The sequence below is a fragment of the Gopherus evgoodei genome, chromosome 6 (assembly GCF_007399415.2).
Source record: "Gopherus evgoodei ecotype Sinaloan lineage chromosome 6, rGopEvg1_v1.p, whole genome shotgun sequence".
Classification (NCBI taxonomy): domain Eukaryota; kingdom Metazoa; phylum Chordata; order Testudines; family Testudinidae; genus Gopherus; species Gopherus evgoodei.
Window position 1 is genome coordinate 75,033,008 of NC_044327.1, and position 18,240 is coordinate 75,051,247.

The 18,240-nt window shown below is 43.0% G+C and overlaps 1 protein-coding gene across 1 annotated transcript in view; it reads left to right on the forward strand.

The window, feature by feature from the left end:
• Positions 1 to 16,501: 16,501 nt before the first annotated feature.
• ELL2 (elongation factor for RNA polymerase II 2) overlaps positions 16,502 to 18,240 on the forward strand; it is a 59,214-nt gene continuing 57,475 nt past the window's right edge. The window contains 1 exon segment of the mRNA XM_030567630.1: positions 16,502 to 16,719. Within this exon segment, the coding sequence (XP_030423490.1) occupies positions 16,588 to 16,719 (132 nt within the window). The 5' untranslated portion in view covers positions 16,502 to 16,587.

Consider the following 18,240-nt stretch of genomic DNA (forward strand, 5'->3'; position numbering starts at 1 on the left):
ACCCAGGACCGAGTTATTGAAATCCTCAAAATTGGTTTGAAGACCTCAAGCTGCAGAGAATCCACCAGCAAGCGACCCATGCCCCACGCTGCAGGGGAAGGTGAAAAACCTCCAGGGCCCCTGCCAATCTGCCCTGGAGGAAAATTCCTTCCCGACCCCAAATATGGCGATCAGCTAAACCCTGAGCATGTGGGCAAGACTCACCAGCCAGCACCCAAGAAGGAATTCTCTGCAGTAACTCAGTTCCCATCCCATCCAACATCTCCGCGCAGACCATTGAGCAGACTTATTTGGTGATAATCCAAGATCAATTGCCCAAATTAAACTATCCTATCATAACATCCCTTCCATATACTTATCAAGCTTAGTCTTAAAGCCAGATAAGTCTTTTGCCCCCACTACTTCCCTCGGAAGGCTGTTCCAGAACTTCACTCCCCTAATGGTTAGAAACCTTTGTCTAATTTCAAGTCTAAACTTCCTAATATCCAGTTTGTACCCATTCGTCCTCGTGCCTACATTAGTACTAAACTTAAATAATTCCTCTCCCTCCCTAACGTTAACCCCCCTGATATATTTATATAGAGCAAGTATATCCCCCCGCAGCCTTCTTTTGGCCAGGCTAAACAAGCCAAGCTCTTTGAGTCTCCTTTCATAAGGCAGGTTTTCTATTCCTCTGATCATCCTAGTAGCCCGTCTCTGGACCTGTTCCAGTTTGAATTCATCCTTCTTGAACATGGGACACCAGAACTGCACACAATATTCCAGATGGGGTCTCACCAGCGCCTTATATAATGGTACTAACACCTCCTTATCCTTGCTGGAAATACCTAGCCTGATGCATCCTAAAATCGCATTTGCTTTTTTAACAGCCGCATCACATTGGCGGTTCATAGTCATCCTGCTATCAACCAATACCCCAAGGTCCTTCTCCTCCTCTGTCGCTTCCAACTGATGCATCCCCAATGTATATCTAAAATTCTTTTATTAATCCCTAAGTGCATGACCTTGCACTTTTCACTATTGTATTTCATCCTATTACGATTACTCCAGTTTACAAGGAGGTCCAGATCTTCCTGAATAGTATCCCTGTCCTTCTCCGTGTTAGCAATACCCCCCAGCTTTGTGTCATCCGCAAACTTTATTAGCACATTCCCGCTCTTTGTGCCAAGGTCAGTAATAAAAAGGTTAAATAAGATCGGTCCCAAAACCGATCCTTGAGGGACTCCACTAGTAACCTCCTTCCAGCCTGACAGTTCACCCTTCAATACGACCCGCTGGAGTCTCCCCTTTAACCAGTTCCTTATCCACCTTACAACTTTCATATTCATCCCCATCTTTTCCAATTTAACTAACAGTTCCCCATGTGGAACCGTGTCAAACGCCTTACTGAAATCGAGGTAAATTAGATCTACCGCATTGCCTTTATCTAAGTAATCCATCACCTTCTCAAAGAAGGAGATCAGATTGGTTTGGCACGATCTACCTTTAGTAAATCCATGTTGCAATTCATCCCCGTTACCATTGACCTCTATGTCCTTAACTACTTTCTCCCTTAAAATTTTTTCCAAGACCTTACATACTACAGACATCAAGCTAACAGGCCTATAATTACCCGGATCACTTTTATTCCCTTTCTTAAAAATAGGAACTACGTTAGCAATTCTCCAGTCGTACGGCACAATCCCCGAGTTTATCGATTGCTTAAAAATTCTCGCTAACGGGCTCGTAATTTCACGCACCAGTTCCTTTAATATCCTCGGATGGAGATTGTACGGGCCCTCCGATTTTGTCCCATTAAGCTGTTCAAGTTTGGCCTCTACCTCAGTTGTGGTAATATCCACCTCCATATCCACATTCCCGTTTATCATCCCTCCATCATCGCTAAACTCCTCACTAGTCTTATTAAAAACTGAGGCAAAGTACTTATTTAGATATTGGGCCATGCCTAGGTTATCCTTAACCTCCATTCCATCCTCAGTGTATAGCGGCCCCACTTCTTCTTTCTTTGTTTTCTTCTTATTTATGTGGCTGTAGAACCTTTTACTATTGGTTTTGATTCCCTTTGCAAGGTCCAGTTCAATGCGGCTTTTAGACTTCCTCACTTTATCCCTACATGTTCTGACCTCACCAAGGTAGCTTCCCTTGCTAATCCCGCCTTTCTTCCACTCCCTGTAAGCTTTCTGCTTTTTCCTAATCCCCTCTCTGAGTTGCTTGCTCATCCAGCTTGGCCTACAACTCCTGCCCATGTTTTTTTTCCCCTTTCTTGGGATGCAGGCTTCCGACAATTTCCGCAGCTGCGACTTAAAGTAATTCCAGGCCTCCTCCGCATTTAAATCCACAAGTTCCTCCGTCCAATCCACTTCCCTAACTAATTTCCTTAACTCTTTAAAAGTAGCCCTCGAGAAGTCGAAAACCCTAATCCCAGATCTACATTCGTTTATCCTTCCATCTAGTTTGAACTGAATCAGCTCATGATCACTCGAACCAAGGTTGTCCCCTACCACCATTTGTTCTACGAGGTCCTCACTGCTCACCAAAACCAAATCTAAAATGGCATCCCCTCTCGTAGGTACTTCAACTACTTGATGAAGAAATCCATCCGCTATCACATCCAGAAAAAACTGACCCCTATTATTCTTGCAAGCACTCGTCCTCCAGTCTATATCCGGGAAGTTGAAGTCTCCCATAATCACACATTTCCCCTTTGTGTTTACTTCATTAAAGACATTAAAGAGGTCTCTATCCATATCCAAATCAGATCCCGGTGGTCTATAGCACACCCCAAGCACTATCTCAGGGGAAGCTCTAGTTGCTTTTTTACCCAGTGTGATTTTTGCCCAGACAGACTCTGTCTTATCCATTCCATCGCTTCTTATTTCATTACAGTTAATCTCATCATTGATGTACAAGGCTACTCCACCACCTTTGCCTTTCTTCCTGTCTTTTCTAAACAGTACATGGCCTTCAATACCTGTACTCCAGTCATGAGTACTATTCCACCAGGTTTCTGTTATGCCTATAATATCCGGTTTCACTTCCTGCACCAGTAGCTCCAGTTCCTCCATCTTGTTACCTAGGCTCCTCGCATTAGTGTACAGACATTTTAATTTTTGCATCACTATTGTCTTCTAGTATGATTCTGACTTGTATAGTACTCTTTATGTAAAGTCAACAAGTTTAATTATATATATTTCAGTCATATATAGGATACTGAAAATAATTAAGAATGCATATTCTTATTTTAAAGGTGAACTGAAAAGTAAAAGTTTGGCTCTGTGCTCTCGGCTGCTCCTTTTTTATGTAGAAAGATTGCGTCCAATTTTTGTATTTCTTTTTATTTGTGTTTATTTATTTTAAGTTTCTCTGCTTGTTTTTAATATAGAAAATATTGAATCCTCATATGCCAGATCCAAAGACAACTAAAAAAGAAGATGCTCAATTTCTTCACTTGATCTTAATCATACCAGTGAGAGTTTTCCAACATAGACAAAGCCTGAGAGCATAGGAGACGCTGAGTCTTATGCTATCTATGAAATAGCACCTTTGCACTTTTATATACATTGGAGAGGGACAACTACAACTCAGACTGCAGCTTCTTGAGACATCACTGTTCATCACTGCCTCCAAAAATCTTCCTGAGATCCTCCAGCAGAGAGTAGGAAGTGAGAAACTAACATTTCTACTATTTAAAAAGAAAAAGCAGAAACTAAGCTAGACCAGTCTTTATACATCATACAGAAGTATGAAAGGACAAAAAAAATTTGCTTTGCAGTTCACTTTTAATAACAACACAGACTCATACACCAGAAATCCCTTAGTTAAAAGTTAAAATAACATATAAATTCAGATCCTCACCTTTAAACCACTTCTGCAATTCCCAGTGCTGGGCCAGCTGTGTGCCAGACAACTCCTTCAATATAAATTAAAAGTAGTGTGAAGGCCAATGTAATTTATACTGACTGTAAATCCCCCCAGTGCGCCAATATAGCAACTGGGGATCAGCAAGATGCAGGGAAATCTTGGCCATATCTCTATTTCCCAATCACAACCTCTGTATCAGCCATAGGTATGATGAAGGCACTCTCACTTCCATCTGTATACCATTAATGTATATCCCACACTCGGGTTATATTCCCATGAACAACTGTACCAGCTTTAAGGTCACTTTGCATTTGGCATGTGATGACGCAGGCCATAATCTTCAACCATGAAGAAAATATACCTGAACCAAGGTATATAACAGACTTATTTTTAAACATTTCATCTCCCTTTCATTCATCTGCATTGAAGACTGTTTTAACAAGTGAAAAAAATCATTTCATCATCACTGCCAAGGTACATGAAAGACACATTTTGATATATAGGGAGAAATGTTAATGGCTTGCCTGCTCATCTTTGTGACTAGATGAATTAAATCTAACTCTGAAGACAAGAAGCAAATATTTATTAATGTTTGTGTTTTAGAAAGATATGCCTTAAGTTTGCCTTTGTTAAAATAGGGCCCCCAATCCTGCAGGCACTTATGTATGTACTTAACTTTTGGCACATAAGTAGTCCTAGTATTTATAGAATCATAGCCTAAAATGTTAATAGGCAAAAACAAAAAGCTAAATACACTATAAAAAGATCTTTCTTTGAACTAGCCTTCGGTTGTGTTCAGCACTTTCAACCGAAGCTTTAAGTATAGTTATTTCAGTTTATCATTGTCTTGATTATATTTTCATTCCTCTCTGTTAAAAAATTACCCTCTCTTTTAATCCACTCTCCCTAGTTTAAATCTTTAAAGCAATACCTTAGTCACAGTTTCCTAGCTAATTTAATCCATGAGCTACAAGAATTTATTCCTACTGACCAAAAAATATTGCTAATTATGATTAGACATCTTGATTCCTAGAAGTCAAATTGTCATGTCATGATTACATTGTATTTACTTGACTCCAAAAGTTGTAACGGTTATTTTGCAGATATATTATTGATTGGTTTTCCTACTTCTTAATTCCAAACCTTGGTTACCTTAGCAACTTTCCCATATCCACTGGGATTTAAAATGTTTCTGAGCTATAGGACATCTGCTGAAAAAAAGAAGACACAACATGCTGTGCAAGGTTGGACTTTTCACATATATCGTGTCCATAGGTAATGTTGCTATTTTAAAATATGGCATTTAATAAATTGATTGCTATCTACAAAGGTCTAATTTCAATGACTACTGTTTTTTAAGCAACATAAAGCAAAGGATTGTATTTAATGGTAGAGCAAATTGTATGAATAAAGAACAGTTTCATTTCATTTCATGTGCCATTTACCTTTTCTTCTACAATTTTGTTGAATCTCTTGAAAAAAAAAACCCCACCCAAGTGATGGCTATTTTATTTACATAATCACAAAATAATTTCCAGCTATTGTTCTTTTCATCAACCTTTTAAAAAATAGGATCCCTGTCTGTTTTGATATATACCTTCTGGGAATAAGCACTATACTCACATGCTAAACTACAAATTAAATTTTAGGGGAACAGCCTAACACTGCATAAGATTAAATAAAACAATTCTACATTCTAAATAGTGCACTGTTCTTTTAATATGCCTCCTACTAGACTACATGTCCTTGGAGTTCTTTGCACTATTGTTGTACCCATCTGAGGCTGTTGGTCCCAGGATATGAGAGTGACAAGATGGGCTAGTGATACATTTTATTGGACCAACTGCTGTTGGTGAAAGAGACAAGTGAAGGAGAGCTCTGTGGAGCTCAAAAGCTTGTCTCTTTCACTAACAGAAGTTGGTCCAATAAAAGATATTAGCACACACACCATCTCTCTCTTGGAGTTCTTGGAATTTAATGATATTACCTCAAATTTCACAAAGTCAATGACCAGTAGAGACACTAAATTACAAAATCCCAAATATATGCAAACCCAAATCCAGCACTCTAGAGGGTATGTTGAGTTGGATAGATGAGTCCTACCTTGCATTATGCAGGTCTACAAGGAAACTCTATGCAGATCCTATTGCTTGTTACAGCAGTGAAACAACTGTACAGGCCTGTATGAATGGTGTTTGCAGAGCTGATTGCTTGTAAAACAAATATAGATTACACAGTATCTAATTCTGCATAGCTAGTATTCAAGCTGGTATTTCAATAAATTCACAGAATCATAGAACTGGAAGGGACCTTGAGAGGTATCTAGTCCAGTCCCCAGCACTCATGGCAGGACTAAGTATCTAGACCATTCCTGACAGGTGTTTGTCTAACCTGCTCTTAAAAATCTCCAATGATGGAGATTCTACAACCTCCCTGGGCAATTTATTCCTTGCTTAACCACCCACACAGTTAGGCATTTTTTCCTAATGTCCGACCTAAACCTCCCTTGCTGCAACTTAAGCCCATTGCTTCTTGTCATATCCTCAGAGGTTACGAAAAACAATTTTTCTTCCTCCTCCTTGTAACAACATTTTACATACTTGAAAACTGTTATCATGTCCCCTCTCAGTCTTCTCTTTTCCAGGCTAAATAAACCCAGTTTTTTCAATCTTCTCTCATAGGTCATGTTTTCTAGACCTTTAATCATTTTTGTTGCTCTTCTCTGGACTTTCTCCAATTTGTCCACATCTTTCCTGAAATGTGGTGCCCAGAACTGGACACAATACTCCAGTTGAGGCCTAATCAGTGTGGAGTAGAGCGGAAGAATTACTTCTCAGGTCTTGCTTACAACATTCCTGCTAATGCATCCCAGAATGATGTTGGCTTTTTTTGCAACAGTGTTACACTGTTGACTCATATTTAGCTTGTGGTCCACTATGACCCCCACTTCCCTTTCCGCAGTACTCCTTTCTAGGCAGTTATTTCCCATTTTGTATGTGTGCAACTGATTGTTCCTTTCTAAGTGCAGTACTTTGCATTTGTCCTTATTGAATTTCATCCTATTTACTTCAGACCATTTCTCCGATTTGTCCAAATCATTTTGAATTTTAATCCTATACTCCAAAGCACGTGCAAACTCCCCTCCTCTGCACCTCCCCTCCAGCTTGGTATCGGCCACAAACTTTATAAATGTATTCTGTATGCCATTATCTAAATCATTGATGAAGATATTGAACAGAACCGGATCCAGAACTGATCCCAATGGGACCCCACTCGTTATGTCCTTCCAGCATAACTGTGAATCACTGATAACTACTGTCTGGGAATGGTTTTCCAACCGGTTTTGCACTCACCTTCTAGTAGCACCGTCTAGGTTGCATTTAACTAGTTTATTTAAGAGAAGGTCATGCGAGACAGTATCAAAAGCTTTACTAGTGCTTAAAGTCAAGATATACCATGTCTACTGCTTCCCCCCATCCACAAGGCTTGTTACCCTGTCAAAGAAAGCTATCAGGTTGGTTTGACATGATTTGTTTTTGACAAATCCATGCTGACTGCCACTTATCACCTTATTATCTTCTAGATGTTTGCAAATTGATTGCTTAATTATTTGCTCCATTATCTTCCCGGGTACAGAAGGTAAGCTAACTGGTCTGTTGTAATTCCCTGGGTTGCCCTTATTTCCCCTTTTATAGATGAGCACTATATTTGCCCTTTTCCAGTCTTCTGGAATCTCTTCTATCTTCCATGACTTCTCAGAGATAATCGCTAGTGACTCAGCATCTCCTCAGTCAGCTCCTTTAGTATTCTAGGATGAATTTCATCAGGCCTTGGTGATTTGAAGAAATCTAATTTGTCCAAGTAATTTTTAACTTGTTCTTTCCCTATTTTAGCCAATTGTATTAATACTTTATGAATGCAATATAAAAAGTGTACAAAAAGTTCAATTAATATTATTACAGTAATCTGGAGAAATTCTAAGTAGACATTTCCAAAAGTAGATGCTGTGAATAACTTTTTTTACAAACTACCTTACTATTGAAAGATTATCGATAAGATCAAATTTTTCATATGTACATTTAAAACAGTCAGTGATTCAGGCACTCTTATTTCAGAGACCTGTACCTGTGGAGGCATGTTTTTAACGTTCAGATGAGAAAATGAATAATTAAGTTGACAGACCACAAAATATGCCCACATCATTCGCCACTCCACCAGCATCATGAATTACACCTGAAGCATCTGTTTACACCTAATCTACAGGTTTTCACAGTGTACTAAATAGTGCACAAATGATAAAAGGGGGTGCTTTCTGGTAATACTCAGTTGTTCCTCCCTTCCATACATGGACTATTTCATAGCTTTCTCCCAACACAGACTATCTTAAATTTAAAACAAACAAACAAAACCTTTACTGGTTAGACTAGAGGGCAGCCATCTGGACCTCCGGGATTTTGTTCATCCAAGTGCATCTGAGATTTGGCATTCTATGGATTTTTTACTTAAAGTGATTGAATGACAAATTAAAAAATGAATGTAGGCAAAACCCATGTGAGAAATGGATTGTGGCAAATCTTGCAGGGGACAAAAGGTAGTGCTTAAAATGATTGTGCCCCTATTCCCCCTATCCCAGGTGACTGTGCCTATGATTATGCACAGTAATAAGTACTTGCAAGATTAGGCTCTATTTCTGATTAAAGTGACAAATCTGTAGAACATTTTTTTTAAATGACCAGAGGTCCAGCTAACTAACCAGGGGCTGATCCTGCTAGAATTAAAGTCTGTGGGAGTTTTGCCATTGGCCCCAAAGGGAAGGGGATTGGACCAAAGGCTTTTCATTGTAAAAGCTCTTTTGTAGTTAATGTCTCCTATGTTGTGGTCCCATCAATCTCTTGGGAGCCCCTGATGTTGCACTCTCTTGCGCCAATGGAACGTTAGCAATGTTCTCCTGATGAGAACTCTCCCTCTCAGAACTGAAATACTTTAGGGGACCCCTTACCACAAACAAAAGGCGTTTCTAAAGCAGGATTCTATCTCCTTTGTCCCATTCTGTACACTAAACAAAGTAATCCTGATTTGTAGCCATGTGGCAATGACACTGCAGCAACTATAGCCTATTTCTTACTGACAGTAAAGTAAATCAAATACTGTAGGATAGTGAAAACTAAAAAACCATAAGTGCCTTATGATTGTTGTTACTGCATGTTTATTATCTTTTTTTAAAATGAACTAAAATGTTTAAAACTTTTTGCTCACGTTAGTATTGAATAAAATAAAGGAAAGTTTGCACGAGAAATTTCCTTTTTTTTTTAAAAAAAAAAATTTGCAATATATATAATTTTCCACATTCCCTCCCTCGTCCCTTCTACATATGCACTAATCTGTCATGCAGGCATAGGCACTGGAGGAATGCCTCAGTGACCAAACTGCTGACCCTTTTACTGAAAAGCTCCTTGCCCCACAGCATGCAGCTCTCCCTGGGCAAAACTGGCAACAGATGGGAGAAGGTACAGGAATGTCTCCTAACTCTTTCCCCTCCCTTCAGCCATACTTCCCCTACCCCACTCCAAAACAAAGCCTGAAATATCCAAAGAGATTTCCCTCTACTTATAAAAAACAGGCTTTAGAAAGAAACAATTAAATATAGCTTCTTTTTTTTTTAACTGGAAGTGGATTTCGTAACTCTGCTGACTATATGATACCATCTCATGAAAAAAGTAATCAGTTACTAGAAAGGGAATGGAGACTGTACAAATTTTAGAGCTCATCTACCTATAGAAGTTGCACTTTATACTTCTATGTGTCCACGCCAATGCTGCACCAATTTAACTAAATCAGTTTAAGATCATACCTGGTTTTAAACTGGTACAACTTTGCATCCATCTACGAAGCAGTTGAGAGGTGTAATTCTCAGCTGAGGTAGACATATGACCACTAGCTCTGCTCAAGCTAGTGCCTCACAATAGTGTGGCTGCAGTTGCACAGGTGGCAATTTGGGTAGCTGCCCGAGTGTGTACCCAGGGGACTGGGTGGGACTGTACATGGGCAGCTAGGCCAAACAGCCACCTGTGCTGTCGCTGTCACATTGCTATTTTAGGCACCAGCTCAAGCAGAGTTAGTGCGTGTCTATCTCCCCTGTTGGGAATTACACCTCCCAGAGGCTGTACAGACATAACCTTTGTGTGCAGACTAGGCCTTTAAATTCTTTCTCTTAAAACAAAATCTTACTCAAAATAAATACAACCTAGAAAGAAAAAAGAGAGTGGAAGGGTAGAGATCAAATAAAACACATAAAAAACATAGCCCAGGCCATATGGCACTAATCTTGCAGCCTATAAACCATAAGCTCATCCTGCAATCAGATCCACAAACAAGAACCTTGACTCCCATGCAGCGTCCTATTAGCTCTGCCCACACTAGGGAATTTTTGCAAAAATTCCGCATCATTGCTAATACCTGTTCAGTTAAAACAGTGATAGCATTAGCTATACTGAATGGAAAAGGCTGCCAATGACATTTTAAGCACTGTGTTTTAATGAAATGAATTGCTCTGAGCAGTGTTAGAGACAAATTTATTTGGGCATAAGCTTTCGTGGGCTGATGAGGTGGGTTTTAGTCCACAAAAGCTTATGCCCAAATACATTTGTTAGTCTATAAAGTGCCACAAGTACTCCTCATTTTTGCTGATACAGACTAACAAGCTATCATTCTGAAACCTATTCTCCAATAGCTATTCTGGTCTATTTCCCTGTGCAAACAGCCCTAAGAAGACATGGATCTATGGTAGAAAGTAGACAAGACCATTTACTTCAGTGGAACTCTGTGCAAGATACTCTGGTGTGGAGGATACAGGGAGGGATAGCTCAGTGGTTTGAGCATTAGCCTGCTAAACCCAGGGTTGTGAGCTCAATCCTTGAGGGGGTCATTTAGAGCTCTAGGGCAAAAATCTGTCTGGGGATTGGTCCTGCTTTGAGCAGGGGGTTGGACTAGCTGACCTCCTGAGGTTCCTTCCAACCCTGATATTCTATGATTGATCCATTTGCAGGACCAGGCCATTAGGTCTCACTTTGTAAAACAAAAAGCTTTGATACAATCATCAGCTGTCCCCATCACCATGAGACACACTTTGTCTGTGAGCTTTCAGGACCCAATCCAAAATTCACTGAAATCAATGAGAGCTCATTGACTTTAAATGGGGCCTGGATCAGGCCCCAAGTGAATGAACAAATGATCTGAAACTTTCCATTTCTGCTCAGGATTATTTAATTTCCTCAGATGGGGAAATTAACAAACAACCCAAAAACAGATTATATATGGAACATGTTTTCCTTTTGCAATTGCTAAAAATGTTTGTTTTCATCAGAACAAAGATCACTGACTATCTAATCAAATCTCATTTTCTGCTCTATAGCACACACATAAGGCTTTTTTTTTTTTTTTTCTTTTTTTTTTTTGCTTTCCTTGGAGGAGTGGGTTGGACAGAACATGTCTGTCTTATTGCCAGGGCTCCTGCAGTGAGCTGTTTGGGAGTCCTAGAGGGAAAAGCAGCAGAAAAGTCTCAAAGTCATTAACTGAGGTAAATAGTTCTAAAATGTTGAGAAAATGATTATGCAAGCCACAGAAAAATGGAAAGAGGAGGAGGGGGAAAATACACTCAGTGCAAGGCTAAGTAATGTTTAGAGTAAGGGAACAGATGATTTAGAGGGGGGAATTCCCTGGCTTCTCCCTGGTAGGAAAAGCCCCATTGGCAATGTGTTTTGCCTCTCTATCTCTTCCTCTATCTGTGGTCTGTATTATCATTACATAAATATATTATGACACAGTCCATGACTTCAAGACCTATATATGGAGTTGTTTACAGCAGTGGTTCTCAACCGGGGGTCCAGGGCCCTCTTGGGGGCCACAGGTAAATTTCAGTGGGCCTGCCAAGCATGGTCAGCATTAGACTCATTAGGGCCCTGGGCAGAAAGCCAAAGTCCCACAATGCAGGATTGCAAGGAATATTGCAGGGCCCCAAGCCCTACCACCTGTGACTGACATTGAAGCCTCAGCAACTTAGCTTTGTGGTGCCCCCTGTGGTGTGGGGCCCCAGGCAATTGACCTGCTTCTACCCCTTAATGCCAGCCCTGGCTTTTATATGCATAAAAATAGTTGTTGTGGCACAGGAGGTCCGTGGAGTTTTTATAGCATGTTGGGGGATGGGGGCAGGGGGCTCAGAAAGAAAAAGGTTGAGAACCCCTGGTTTGTAAGACACCACTGGCTATGTCTACTACCTATATCCTATTTGTCCCTGCATTTTTACTAAGTGGCACAGTCCTGCTAAGATTTACACTCTTTCTAGCGAATCAGTCCTGCAAAGATATGTATATTGACAGACTTGATTTCAATGGGGCATTGCACGGAGGCATACCAACAAAAAGGTCTTTAGAGGATTGAGAGGAAGCCTTATAAGATAAACACTTACACGCAGAGAATTACACATTATACATTCAAGAGGTTATTTTCACATATGTATTGTGTTAGTTCTATTTGTGTGTGTGTGTGTGTGTGTGTATAAGTGTGTGTTGTTATTCTAAAGTTTATTTTTACTAATTTGATCCAGGAGTGGGGTCTATCATTGGTAAGAGAAGCCAAAAGAAGTGTATACTGAGCAAGAATTTTGAGTAGGGAGATTATATGACATGGAGGATCAGAAAGGACGGTCCAGAAATAGGGAGCAGCTTAGAAGAAAGTGCAGCCACTTGTGGAAGAAGGGAACAAAGGGTGTGCAGAAGAAAGCAGAATTAGTAGTGTGCAGTGTCTGAACAGGACAGTAGTAAAAGTCAAGTTATGCAGGACTTTGATGAAGAGGACAAAGAGTTGAATTTGATGCAGAAGGAGATTCTGAGCTAACAAAAGGACACTAAGGGCCATCTACCCTAGGACAAAAGACATATTTTAAAAACATGTTAGCTAACACATTTTAACTAAGGCCATGGCTACACTGGCACTTTACAGCGCTGCAACTTTCGCACTCAGGGGTGTGAAAAAACACCCCCCTGAGCGCTGCAAGATACAGCACTGTAAAGCCTCAGTGTAATCAGTGCCGCAGTGCTGGGAGCGCGGCTCCCAGCGCTGCAAGCTACACCCGTAGAGGATGTGGTTTACGTGCAGCGCTAGGAGAGCTCCCTCCCAGCGCTGGCGCTGCGACCACACTCACACTTGAAAGCGCTGCCAAGTTTCAAGTGTAGCCATACCCTAACACGTTTTTAAAACCATAGTGCAGACAGATTAAGTTGTATTTTATCACCTAGGTTCCTTGTGGTTGGCTCTTTCTTGATTTGGGTGACTTGGGTCACCTAAACAAGAAGTACGATCTGTAACTCTCTGTCTCCTTTTTTACAGGAGGAATTAAATAGATGACATTTAAATTATCAACACTGGGCATCTGTGTTAATGGTTTCCAGGCTCACTGCAGACTTAGAGACATCTGTGCGTCAGGACAAGTCTACATTAGAAAAGTTATATTGGCATAACTATTTCAGTTAGAGGTGTGATTTTCTTAACAAAAAAGTTATACCAGCATAAATCCTAGTGTAGACATAGTTATCAGTTGCCTTCTATGGAAATAGTTTATTTTGCTTTCACTGTGGGGAGGATGACATTTCAACTAAAACAGTGTAAAGCAGCCTGAGTACTTACCCAGGGGATCAGGTGGGTTTGTGCTCGGGTGGCTAGCATAGTTAGCAGAGATAGCACTTATCTGTCTACCTGGGCTGGGAAGCACCCTGCCAGCTGCTGTGCAAACATACCCATAGTATAGACAAGCCTCAGTTGGCCTCAAAACATGTGAACCGAGTGTTTCTCCAAAACCATAAGAGCTAGAGACTGACCTCTTTAAAAATACAAAAATTGACACCTGGCCAGTAATTCCGCAATCCACTAGATACTACCCATGCTACCACCTGGTGAAGTAAAGAAACAGATTGAGAAAGCCAGAAAGGTACCCAGAAGTCACCTACTACAAGACAGCCCAACAAAGAAAGTAACAACACCACTAGCTGTCACCTACAGCCCCCAACTAAAGCCTCTCCAGCACATCATCAAGGATCTACAACCTATCCTGAAGGACGATCCCTCACTCTCACAGACCTTGGGAGACAGGCCAGTCCTCGCTTACAGACAGCCCTTCAATCTGACGCAAATACACACCACACAACAAAAACACTAACCCAGGACCCAAACCCTGCAACAAACCCTGATGCTAACTATGTCCACATACCTATTCAAGGGACACCATCATAGGACCTAACCACATCAGCCACACCATCAGGAGCTTGTTCACTTGCACATCTACCAATGTGATGCATGCCATCATGTGCCAGCAATGCCCCTCTGCCATGTACTTTGGCCAAACCGGACAGTCTCTACGCCAAAGAATAAATGGACACAAATCTGACATCAGGAATTACAACATTCAAAAACCAGTAGGAGAACACTACAATCTCCCTGATCACTCAGTAACAAACTTAAAAGTGCAGTTCTTCAACAAAAAACCTTCAAAAACAGACTTCAACAAGAAACTGCAGAACTGAAATGAATTTGTAAACTGTACACCATCAAAATAGGCCTGAATAGAGACTGGGAGTGGACAGGTCACTACAGAAACTAAATCAGTTTGTTAGTCTCTAAGGTGCCACAAGTACTCCTTGTTTTTACAAAAACTAATTTCCCCTTGCTAAATACTCACACTTTCTTGTCAACTGTTTCAAATGGGCCACCTTGTTTACATTGGCCTCATTAACTCTACAGAAGTGATTTCCACTCCTTTTTGTCAACTGTTGAGAATTGCCTACTTCCAACTTAAATTTAATTGGCTCATTAGCGCTGACCCCCCACTTGATAAGGCAACTTCCATCTTTTCATATGCTGTGTATTTATACCTCCCTACTTTATGTTCCACTCCATGCATCTGATGAAGTGAGTTTTAGCCCACAGAAACTTATGCCCAAATACATTTGTTAGTATCTAAAGTACCACAAGGACTCCTCGTTGTTTTTGCATGTAAAGAAAGACAGCATCTGCCTCAAAGAACTCACAATCTAAGGTTACATCTACACGTAACACACAACAGTAGCACAGCTGCACATTTGTGACACTGTAGCACTTCAGCATAGACACATACACTCCCATCACTGTAATAAATCCACCTCCCCGAGAGGCAGTAGATGGGAGAATTCTTCCATCAGCCTATCAACCTAGTGCAGTCTACACTGGGGGTTAATATGGTTTAACTGTGTAGCTCAGGAGGTGTGGATTTTTCACTCCGAGCTACATAGTTGTACCAACCTAATTTCCTAATGTAGACAAGGCATCAACATTTAGGTCAAGGTAACTACATTAGTCAGAGGTGTGAAAAATCCACATTTCTGAATGAGATAGCTACCTCAGTCTAAGCCCTAATGTAGATACTCAATTAACTCAAGTTAAATGACAGATGTCTACAAAAACCTAAAAGGATGATAAAGTGATGGAGGCAGAAGACAAATTAGGTGGTGAAGACCACAAAACCAGTTATGTGGGCTGGGGTCTCAGGAGGAAGTCATGGATTTTGTGATGTTGTAGAGGAAGCAGCAGCAAAGAGTTGCAGCAGCATGGTTGTGTGAGGCCAAGGAGATTTACATTTCTCTATCACCATTTCAGCCACACATGAACAAAGTATGCCACCTTGGTTGGGTGGGAGAAGGTGGTGGGCCAATTGTATTCACAAATATGATTCAACACCGCAGCAGACAGCACAGGAGAGGGGAAGAAGGAGCATGAAAAGAGAGGGGCCAGGTAATCAGAGCGCATGTCACAGAGAGCCGAGGGTTTGCATGAGTTTTGATGGGGAATCACAACATACACCGAGAGAGTTTGGGCAGCGAAGAATGGCGCTGCTCTCCTATCTGCCTCCTGTTGCGGCAGCTCCGCAAACACTGGAGGAAGAAGGGGTTTGTTTGGTCAGTCAGCAGTGGCGGCTGGAGCGCCCCCCTTTCCCCGGCTTGAGCGCTGGGAGATTCCCGCTTGTCCGCGCAGCCAGGCGGCCCCCCGCTGGGTCAGGCGCGGGGAAGGTGACTCCACACGAGCGCACTGATGGGGCAGGGCTGCTGTGGGGTACGTGCAGAACGTGCGACCGGATCCGTGACTAACACCCCTCACCCCGCACGGACACAGCCCCGCGGACAGCGGGGGAGGCCCAGGTGTGCGCCCCTGTCCCCCGTCCTCCAAGCTCCGTGCCCCACCCCGGGGGCTCAGGGAAGGGCGCAGAGCACCCGCGGGGGGAGGACAGTAACGGGTCACGTGAGAGACTCAATCTCGGTCGCTGGGAACGTCAATAATGACATCAAACATGATTAAATAAGTGGCCGCTGACGTCAGCACCTCGCACCTCTCCCAGCGCGGAGCTTGGCTCGCGCTGGCCACCCAGACCGCTGGCTCAGCCCGCCGGCCGGGGCCCCTCCGCTCGTGCAGTGGGCGTGTCCCGCTAGGGCTCCGTGCGGCGCGATAGGCGGAGTGGGCGGCCCGTTGGGCGTGTCCCCGCCGTAGCGGGCGGGGCATTGTGGTGAGTGGGCGGGGCGTGGCGGCGGCTGCGCGCTGGCGGGGGTGGCTGGTACGTCAGCAGCAGGATGGCTGTAGCTGCGGCGGCGGCGGTGGCAGGCAGCGCAGCCCCGGCGGTGGCAGCAGCGGGGCGGGGGGCAGTGTAAGATGGCGGCGCTGCGGGAGGGGGGCAGGTACGGCGTGTCCTGCGGCAGAGTCACCCAGGACAACATCACAGTGCTGCACGTCAAGCTGACCGAGACCGCCTTCCGGGCCCTGGAGAGCTACCAGGGCAACAAGGTGAGGGGCGCCCCGCGCTCCGGGGCTGGCTCCCATCCCTGGCGGGGATCAACCAGGGGAGGGAGGCGGCGAGGGCTCGCCCTGCCCTTTGTGCCCGGCGCTCGCCCTGTCCGCTCCCCCGAGAGGCGCTGCGAGAAGTGGCAACTGGTGAGGAGTAAACGTCTCTGCGGGGCTGCCAGGCAGCGAAGGGGTCCGGCTGGGCTCCCCTCCCTGCTCCCCCTGAAGCCCCCACCGATGGGGACTTGCTCCAGTGAGACCAGTCCGTCTTCCCCCGTCACCTGCTGCCGAGCCAGTGCCCGTGGCAGGGGAACAGCCCAGCCCTTTCCCTCCTGTTGGTGCCAGCTGGTGTCCCTGGAGTCAGCGGTGACCGAAGCCAGCAGCTCCCAGATGGGGCAGATTTCGCTGAGCTGTCATGTCTGTGTTTGGCTCTGCCAGTCTCCTCCTCCTCCTCCTCCCTTCAGACCTGACTCCTAGAGAAAGCGGGAGGTGGCTGACTGTGGGTCTGAAGTGACAATGCCATCCGTGACAGTTTTATTACACATCTTTATAATGCTGCTAAGAAAACTTTCTTTTATGGCATCTCTTCCCCATCCCTCCTTCCCTGGGCCTCCCTACAGCCAGGCAGCCCTGAGAGATTATGATATGTCCCATGTCTCCAGTGACAATGGCTGCTGCGGCCTCCAAGGGCTGTTGTTGACCACAGGAGAGTTAAAGTTGCAATAGATCTGCAGCTAGTTGGGGTGACCTGTCTTTTGGAGGGGCTGAGGGTCTTGTCGGTTTGGTCCTCTTTGTCCTTAAATCTCTTTCTAGAGGGGGAAATTGATCTTAGGTGTGGTCTTGGTGTAGTTAAACTGATTAAAAATTCCGGATGGGAAGTTTTGTAAAGTTTTGGGCAGCATTTTACATCTTATGGTTTTAAAAAAAACACCCCAAAACAAATAAACAAACCCCTTCTTTAGAGGCTTTGTGCAGTAGGGCAATGGTGCCCATAATCTTTTTTCCTGACTGTAGTTTTCCAGTTGAAACTTGAGACCTCAAGTTGCATTTAATGGAAGTTAAAAGTGGCTACGTGCTACAGTATGTCCCTGGGAGGAGGAGGAGGATTAAGCTCTAATTAGACTGTGTCCTTTCATTGGATTTCAAGCTAAATATCTGTCTTTTCCCCTATCTTCACTTAATTATGGTTAAAAGAGAATTGTTGGGGCTTCTGTGTAATTTATTTTGTAGTGTGTAATGCAGGACCTGGGGCGGAGAAGGTACTGATTGAACCTTTCTTTTCTGAATATGCTTTCTTAAGTGCCAGCAGGCCTCCATCCAAAAGACCTATTTCACTCATTGAATCAGCTTCTAGAAACACTTCTTAAAAATAAATAAATAAATATAGAGTGTGTGTGTGTGTGTAAAGAGTAAAGTGGTCACACTGAAAGGAGAGATGAAGCTGGGTGATGACTTGGCTGTAAGTAACAGGTTCTTGATTGACACCAGATGCTCTCCCAACCTGGCTACTCTTTTCCTTTACAG